At 42.4% G+C, this 9,929-nt stretch overlaps 1 gene segment (V, D, J or C); it reads left to right on the top strand.

Annotated features, from left to right (window-relative positions):
• The first annotated feature begins 8,356 nt into the window (after positions 1-8,356).
• LOC119959971 lies at positions 8,357-9,112 on the top strand. The segment is given in 2 exon segments: positions 8,357-8,511; positions 8,640-9,112. Coding segments are annotated over 2 exon segments (435 nt in total).
• Positions 9,113-9,929: the final 817 nt, after the last annotated feature.

Here is a 9,929-nt window from a genome sequence, read left to right as displayed (position 1 = left end):
CCGCCACCGTAATACTGTCCTTGACTAGCAGCGCCACACCTCCCCCTCTTTTGCCCCCTTCTCTGAGCTTACTAAAACACCTAAACCCCGGAACCTGCAACAACCATTCCTGTCCCTGCTCTATCCATTGTCTCTGAAATGGCCACAACATCGAAGTCCCAGGTACCAACCCATGCTGCCAGTTCCCCTACCTTATTTCGTATACTCCTGGCATTGAAGTAGACACACTTCAAACCACCTACCTGAACACTGGCGCCATCCTGCGAAGTCAAATCTATGCTCCTGACCTCTATACTCTCAATCTCCCGTACCCCAAAATTACAATCCAGGTTTCCATTCCCCTGCTGATGTAGTTTAAACCCCCCCAAAGAGCACTAACAAATCTCCCCCCCAGGATATTGGTGCCCCTCAGGTTCATAATATGTTGAAAGATCTGAGATTAATGTGAATATAGTTCACTTCTCTGCCTGATGTTTGGATTTATCTACTTTAAATCGGTTACTATTTCAATCAAATTAACATTCAGTGGAATAATGGCCTGTTTAAAGATGTTTTATTAATTGAGGCATCAGAACTTTCAGAAATAATCTTTAATTTAAACGTATTTTGTATTTCAATTAAGAAACATCTGTTCTAATGGAAGTTTCTATACATTTTATTATTCTGTCAATATGCTTAAAATAACCCGCTATTTTGAGTTGAAACTAATCAATACGTGAATGTGTTTATCTCGTTTTGCTAACATGAACATTTCATTGTGACCAGTGAGGTGTTTATGTTAATAAACACAGAAATAGAAGTCCCAGATTAGATTGTGGACTGACAAAAGCACAACATCTATATCCCCACCGGCACAGCACAGAAATAGAGATAAAGATGTAAATAGATCAACCGATTCCAGTAGTGTTTGTTTTTGGACATTTGTCTCTTCATCAGTTATATGAGAAAAATGCCATGATGATATCCATGTTCAGAATGAGGAAAGATTCCCTCCAATCTCGAAATATAATGACATGCGAAATGTGTTCGCAGGGTTTTCCTGTATCTGATATCTGTGTCTTTCTCCTAACTGGTTCTGTTTCATGTCTCTCCACGATGGGCCATTGTCTTTAATCGACAACATGAAGTCAACATGTGTCCAATATATTCTCTCAGCCCAATCTCACCCCATTGGTTTCCAACTAAATGTATCGAATCCAATGAATTGGAATACATAGAGGGCGTTTTACTCTAAAATGTGGTTGGAGCATTCAATTACCTTGTAGTGTTTAATGGGAATGTAGGGAAAAATGTACTCTGTATCTAACATGAGCTGCACAGAGTGGTGAAGATTTGATGTGGCAGTGCCGAAGGATCTTTCCTATATCATCCGGGCTGACAGAGATAGATAGTTTCTTGATTAATAAGGGGATCAGGGGTTATGGCGAGAAGGCAGGAGATAGGCTATTAGAAACTTAACAGTTATGATTGAATGCGGAGCACACTCGATTGGCCGGATGGTCTAATTCTGCTCCTGTGTCATATGGTTTTATGGTATGAAGCCCATCTCTGGACTATCTTACGATATATAGGTACCTGGTTGCCTTCGCAGATATGGTGGGTGAAGGGCATCTTTCTGTATTGTAAACCTCTAACTCTCCATGACTCTATGACAAGGTCTAAAATGATTATCACTCATACAGGGTGGCGATTAACCTAAACTAATCTAATAATTTTTTTTGTCACAAGGTCGCTGACATAAGCACTGCAATGAAGTCACTGTGAAAAGCTCCTAGTCGCCACATTTAGGCGCCTGTTGGGCTACACAGAGGGAGAATTCAGACTGTCCAAATTACCTAACAGCACATCTTTCGGGACTTGTGGGAGGAAACCGGAGCACCTGATGGAAACCCAATCAGACACGGTGAGAACGTACAGACTCCGCACAGACTGGGACTCTGGCGCTGTGAAGCAACAGTGCTACTGAGCTTGGATCTAGTGCAGTGATTACTGATGCAGGGTCTAGACTAACATAAACCGAGACAGGCTCTCGTGGAGGAATTACTGATACAAAGGTTGATTACCCCTAAATGATATAGGATATAGAGCAGTGATTATTGATTCAGGGTCTGGAATATTCTAAACTGTTGTAGGGTCTATTGCAGTCATTCCTGCTGCAGGGTCTGGATTAATATGTGTGTAAAGAGTTATTAGGTCAGATTATTAAAAACTTGGTCGATGAGGCACGTTATATGGGGTGATTTTAATAAGGGAATTGAGGTAAAGAGGAGTACGGAATGCATGCCGGAGATTAGGGCCGAGATGCATGAAGACATCGCAAAGCGAAACAATTAATTCTGAAGATAACATTGCGCCTTGATCGATTACAGTTGCAAAACTCAAGAACAATATTTTATCTGCACACCTACATGAACGGCTAATCCCTTTTTGCAGAGAATTCACTTGCTCTTCTGAGCCAGATGAGAGTTCTATGATTGGGTGGATATTTAACCTGTGGGTGCTAATCTGGTGATTCTGTGAGAGCACTGATCTGTCTGACACTGCCAGTGTATCAGACGATTGGTGAATATAAAACTAGGCAGGAAAATATACCTCACCATGAAAACAACTTTCCAATGGATAGAGTGTCACACAAGAGTAAATTCATCATTTTGAACAAAATAGAGTTTTCCATTAACTTTTGGAAATTGCAGTGCACCTGTGTTCACATGTAGACCTGTCCCTCAAGCCCAGTTCACACTGGGACGTTGGTAAAATATTAAACTCAATATTACCCACATGATAGCAGAGCAAATACAAATTTCCTAGGTTTAAGGACATTATGTCACACTTGGAAGAATCCTTGAAGTGGAATATCTGCCTTCCCACTGGGTGCGTGGCTCCAGCTACTTCGCAAAGAGGAAATTCCTTGGTCGTGTGACCATGGCCGACTTAGAGACCACACTGGAAATGTGCAAGCCACCTCTTTTTAATTATCTTGGAGAGACTTGAATGCTCTGTCTTTGAGAGAACTGCCGCGTTTCTGATTTTGTCCGGCCAGTATATATCCATAATGCATTGCGGACAACAAAGATGACATTGGCTGAGCTATTTTTCTTCACAGCTGTAAGTGTTCCTTGTTTCACAGCCATACAGCAAGGTTCTGGCGTTCAGGCCTTATAAACCATCTGCTTGTTCCAAAGGGTCAGCTTGATGTTATTCAATGGACATTTAATGAGTGAAGTAAAGGTCGCATCTGCTTTCCCCATGACAGCATCACATTCTACATCCAGGCAGTCTTTCACCATGGAAACCAGGGAGCAGAATCTGCTCACTTGCTCTTATTTAGTGTGACTGTGGCGAGAGTGCGACACCTTGTCCCATGGCCACGGTTTTCCTCATGCGTGTGGGAAGGAAGCAAGTTACAGGCACTGGGGAGAGAGTCCATGAATCTCTGTAGATAATGTTTTTTTTGGATGACCGAATTTTCAGCGTAGAGAAATTATTTGATAAGGATATATTGTGATTATATCTCCGTTTTCATGACTGAAAGGTTGTAGAGGTTGCAGCCTGGCATAGTGTGCAAGGGGAATCATCCATATATTCAGGGAAAGCGAAGATCAGCAGCATGGAGAGGAAGCTGCAGAATAGAGTTGGGTGTGGGACATGGTCCTCTTTCACCCAATTATTCACTTAGAATCTGGATTAAGTGGAATCATCAAACTGTACAATGCAGTGCATTTTGCCATGGAAGAAGTGATTGAGACAGGGGAGCTTTAGGAGACAGCCAACTTTCCCAAATCTTATATTCCCTACTCCGCTGACAGTGTCTAATGTTTATTGAGATTGACGAAAGTAAGGTGAAGAGGTAGACATGTGGCAGAGGGAGCAGATCATGTCCAGAGTAAATCTAGCGACGCAAACACATTGCTCTCAGCTACATTCAGCCTGCAAGCAAATGAAGTGTTTAAAGTGTGACCAGTGGAGAAGCCTTCCCAGTCCTGCTGTGAATGATATATGTCGATAGTTGCTGCAGTCTCCTCTGTCCACTTTGTTTTCCGGTATTGGTTATGATTTTGCATCATGAATCTCCTCTGGGATGTCTTATATCTTCCAGCAGAGAAGGCGAAGGTCATAAATGTTCAGAAGCATAGCAATTATGTTCACCAATTTTCATTTATTTATGAATATAAGTAGTTAGATTGACAAATTCCCATCGTTCCACAAAGTACAGTTTTAAATTAAATTATACGGTGGGGCCGTCGAGGGCTAAGCAATGACTTATTGTCCATCGCTAATTGCCTTTCACAAAGAGGAGGTGAACTGCCTGTTTGAATCTCTACAGTCACTCTGGTGTAGGTACACCGACGCTGCTGTTAGGGAGGCAGCTGTAGGTTTTTGAACCAGCGACAGCGAAGATTCGGTGATATATTTCCAAGTCAGGATAGTGAGTAATTTGGAGGTAGACCTCTTCACCATACTTTCATCAATCTCAAAAAACATTCGACATCGTCAGCAGGGAAGGGACTAGAAGATTTGGAGGGGAATTTCCAAGTGGTGATCTTCCCATTTGTCAGCTATATTTTCCTTCTGGGAGGTAATGGTCCTGGGTTTAGAACGTGTTCCAAAGAAGATTTGCTGCGTTCCTGCAGTGCATTTTGTGGGTGGTACATTATTGTCATTGTTCGTCGGTGGTGGATGGAATGAGTGGCAAGAGGGTGGCAGTCAAGCGGGGCTGCTTTGGCCTGGATGGTGTCGAGCTTTTTGAATTTTGTTGGAGCTGCACGCAGCCAGGCCACTGGAGAGTATTCAATTGCATTCCTGACTTGTGCCTTGTAGATTGGAAACAGGCTTTGGGAGTCAGGAGGTGAGTTGCTCGCCGCAGGCTTCCTGGACGCTGACCGTATCTTGTAGCCTCAGCATTTATATGGTTAGTCTAGTACAGTTTCTGGTCGGTGGTAACCCCAGTGTATTGATCGTGGGGGATTCAGCGATGGCAATATCACTGAATGTCAAGGAGCGATGGTTAGATTCTACTTTCCTGGAGATGGTCATTGTTCAGCAATTCCGTGGCGAATATTACCAATTGTCACAATTCACAAAGTTAAATAATATTAATCAATTATCATCAACTCACTACATAAAAAAGTTATATTCACCAATTATGATCCGCATTTTCTTTTACAAAATGTAAATGCAATTCATTTAAAAGAGGTGGATTTGAGACCAGGAAGAGATCAGCCATGATGATTGAATGACGGAGTGGGCTCGAAGGTCTGAATTGCCTTCTTCCGCTCCTCTTTCCTATATTCGTATGTTTAACATAATTTATTCAGAGTAAACTTAATTGAGATAGCATTGACCATTCTGTCACCAAGAAGTCACATCTACATCAGAATTCAATGTGAAAGGGCAGCACGGTGGCCTAGTGGTTAGCACAACCGCCTCACGGTGCTGAGGTCTCAGGTTCGATCCCGGCTCTGGGTCACTGTCTCTTTCACATTCTCACCGTGTCTGCGTGGGTTTCGCCCCCACAACCCAAAAATGTGCAAAGTAGGTGGATTGGCCATGCTAAATTGCCCCTTAATTGGAAAAAATAATTGGGTAATCTAAATTTATAAAAAAAAGAATTCAATGTGAAATGGAATTAAACCACACCAAGGATTATGTGCAGCTACCCAGCAGCCTCTGCTGCATTGGTCAGTAATCACCTCAGAATCTCCAGACTGGAGTGTGAGATGATTTTTAAAGTGAGGGTGGAAATGAAAATGTCTGTATCTAATGTCTGTATTAATGACGTTAATGCACCTTTAAATCCCGATTTATTATTACACTGTTTTGTAAAGTAATTCAATGTCTGCAGCTGTCCACTGAATTTCACCGTATTTCTATTTTCACTTTAATATGTTTTTAGTCTGGTGTCTTCATTAATTTGGGTGAGGACATCTGGATTGACATGCAATGACCTCATGCTCCAAATATTACAACTGTCCCTCCTCAACGTAATCATGTTCCCGCTTTCTGTCTTTGAGATAAAGATTCACCATCAACAGAGAAGAATCGCCAGAACCGCAGGAATATCTCCAGTTTCCTCTTAGTGACGTCCAGCTCGTCAGTTCCCGATAGTCTGGGGTTGGAATTCACCCAGAAAATCTTCAGCCGCCGATTGTGCCATTCTGACGCAAACTATAGAGGACCTGCTTTAATTTGTGAAGTTATCAAGCGCAATACTGAGAATGTAGAACAACATCTTTCAGACCATCTATCCATCCATCAACGCCATTCACTGATTCCTCAATCAAAATATTCAGGCATCCAACCAACATCCATCCCGATATCAAAGCAGTAATCCCTTTATCTTTTGGGTGGGTGGGCGGGGGAGTATTCATGCCATTGAACCAATAATCCAAAGGCCCGGGCTAATTCTGTGGGAACTCTGGAACAAATCCCACCATGGCCGGTGGGGGAATTTGAGTTAAATTAATAAATCTGGAATACAGACTAACTGTGGCCATGAAATCCTCTCTGCTTCACCAATGAAGGAAATCTGACATCCCTCCCTGGTCTCACACACATGTGGCTTCAGTCAGACAGCAACATGTCTGACTCTTCAGTTCCTTCTGAGCTGGCCCAGCAAACCACTCAGTTCAACAGCAATTAGGGACAGGGAACACGTGGCGATCTTGCCAGTGAGTCCCGCGTTCCATGGAAGCATATAGGAAAAAAGGCAAGAATATACATGTTGATTTGTTACAAATGGGCCCCTGTCTGATAGTCCAATTGTATTTCTATCCATCATCACAATGTTATGAGATGTGGGAGAGATCCGTCAGCCGGCTATGTTGCGAAGAGTGGCAAGAGAAGCTGGATAACTCTCCATAGAGGTGGGAACAATTCAAATAGGTTCACAATTTAAAACGTAAAATGATCTCCAGTACTGTTGCTGGGTAGATTTGTTTATAAATGGTCCTCATTGACAATGTTAAGAGTTTGAAATTGGCCTGCAGCCAAGCGGTCAGTACTGAGCAAACAGATCTTTGAAAAAAAATCCAGATGCTTCCTGTAAACAACATTGAACATTCGAGCCTCCCTGACTGCAGGCTGCTGGATTGCTGCCAAATACTGTGTGGGGCAGATTAACCTGAATATGAATGGATTAAATGGGATTTATCCATTCAAACAATAAATTTTTCAGTCGCACATGAAGTAAAAGTTTTAGATGGTATTTCATCTAAATAAATATATTAACTGAATTCTCTGTTCACTCTGAGGTTATTTAATTTATCTTCGTTCCGAGTAAAGGTCACTAGTTTTTAAAGTCCGTTTTTTTAAACCTAATCAAGTGAGAGTGAGGGGTGTTGATGGATCCAATCCACAAGCCCAATAAGATCAGTAGAAATGCAAAAAAAAAAGTTAAATTAAAAGAAAGTCTTAAAACTGCCTTCAACCCGCCGGAATTCCTGGAATATTCTCCGAGTTGTTGATTTCATTTAAACGGAGGCGTCTCTTATACCCGATTAACACCGTGTTCTGTACAGTTTAATTTGTGCTGATTTCCATTATTTAACAGTCCCTCTTATTGCTGCCATTGAGTGGAGAAATGACCAGTTTATGACCTGCTTCAGTGGAAGATAAAACATTTATTCCTGTGATATTGTGTAATATGCCGCAAAGTCCTGACATCCTGTGTTCCCAACACCAGTGAATGTTAGACAGCCGGTGGTCAGTACAATTAGCTGCAATGGTTTGGATGCTGAAGAATAACTTTGCTGATCGCCGCGTCCGTTCTGATTCATGAACTTCTCTGTCAAAAGCTGGTGTGCATTTTATGTTTCTCTGTCAACTCACTCCTGAATTATCAGGCAAGCGGCTTCTTTTACCGCGAATGTTCACAGGACTGTCTGAGGCTCAGGAACAGTTCGAGAAATACCAGGAGAGACATTGTGTAATGTGAGAGTTCCTTCTTGTCTCCAGGCCCACATTGTGCAGTGATGGCCAACCGCACTGCAAATGGAATCACGTTGTTCATTCCCGCATTTAGTTACATAAATCGTTAACAATTCCTCTGATGAATGATACTTGTTTGCAAACGGGATTGAGACTCTTATTGTTGTAAATTAGACTGAATTTACAATGGAATAGTTTTTTTTATCACCAAGTTCGCCATTAGAACCATTGGGGACGTTATAAAGAATCAATTCAGACAAATAAATATCCCGCTACAGATAAATGTCCACTTTTAATAATAACCTATAATAAATCTCTGTGTCCATTCTGTTGGCGGGGAGGGGAGGGGGGTGCGGGTGGAAGGTGGGACGTGGATCCAGTCGCCGCCTGCACCAGGGAATCAACAGGCGGCGCCTGGAAAGCCGCCCCCTTCTGCAGGGTATTTAAATGCCGCTCACTGGGACCCGAATCCAACAGTCCGGGAGCTGGTTTGTTCACTGAGTTCCTGACACAACCATTTCCCCCAAATGACCAGAAGGATGAGGTGGGCCATTTCTCTCAGTTTGTTGCTGACTTTCTTATCCCGTGAGTAGTTTTTATTGTCCAAGTCTCTCACTGTTACTGTCTCAGTGTTAGTCTCTCTCTGGAATGTTCCAGAGTCACCAATCATTTCACCAGCATTAATCCTCGGGCTTTTTGATATATTTTTACAGGTGTCCAGTCGGATGTTGTGTTGACTCAGCCAGAGGCAGAGACCGGGCGTCCCGGAGGCTCCCTGACACTGACCTGTAAAACCAGCGGCTTCAATCTTGGCAGCTACGACATGTACTGGGTCCGCCAGGTTCCCGGACAGGGGCTGGAGTGGCTGCTTTACCACTATAGTTCATCTAACAACAACTACGCCCCAGCAATTAAAGATCGATTCACTGCGTCCAAAGACACTTCAAACAACATCTTCTCTTTGGCCATGACGAACCTGAAGACCGAAGACACCGCCATCTATTACTGTGCAAGAGGCCACAGTGAGAGGAACCAGGGCTGGACCCGCACAAGAACAGCTCGAGAGGGAATTCAGCAACTTGCACCTTAACCTGAAGGTCAGCACTTGATCCAAATCTAATATTAATGTCAGGGGTCAGAACCCGACCACGAACCGCGTCTGACACAACTGAGACAGACAAATGTTCACAGTAAAACCTAACAAACCTACCGATATCATTTTGACGAAAGGGAAAATGCTGGAAAATCTCAACAAGTCTGGGAGCATCTGTAGGGAGAGAAAGGAGCTAACTTGACTCTTTGTCAAAGCGTCACCGGACTCGAAACGTTAGCTCTTTTCTCTCCCTACAGATGCTGCCAGACTTGCTGAGATTTTCCAGCATTTTCCCTTTCGTTTCAGATTCCAGCATCCGCAGTAATTTGCTGATATCATTTTGACTGTGTTTATATGTAATGTCTCAGTTTCACCAATTACTGACCTGAATATGATCCTTGTTTTAATATGTCTATAATTTGGGGCAGAGCTTTGTACATTGTGTTTTGTAAACGTTTGAATAAATAGTAAATTAGATCAGAAGTAAACGTGTATTTGAAGTGAATATTGAGCGGCAGGACTGAACAGAGAGTGAGTGCAGTTTTTGTGCGGGTGTCTGTCACTGTGACTACAGCAGGGGATATACCTGGCACAGCAGTTACTGTCAGTACAAAAAGCCCCTCAGCACTAATTAACTGAGGCTAGCTTAGTGCTCGCTTTTACAATCCAACTTTATTCACAGTGTAGCATTATTTATGTCCAGCACTGACAAAATGACAATAATTAACATGGGAAATCTGTGGCAATTATTCACTCATTAGTTAGTGATTTCAATAACATGTTCATGTGTTACTCTGCAATATAAAACATTAGCGTCATTTCTGAACAACAAGCGACATCCACAAATGCAATTATAATTTAATGAAAATTCATTACAAGTTTACTTTGCCACTGGTTTGTGAAAATTTAA

Source organism: Scyliorhinus canicula, unplaced genomic scaffold (assembly GCF_902713615.1).
Source record: "Scyliorhinus canicula unplaced genomic scaffold, sScyCan1.1, whole genome shotgun sequence".
Taxonomy (NCBI): domain Eukaryota; kingdom Metazoa; phylum Chordata; class Chondrichthyes; order Carcharhiniformes; family Scyliorhinidae; genus Scyliorhinus; species Scyliorhinus canicula.
This window is presented reverse-complemented; position numbering and strand designations above follow the sequence as displayed.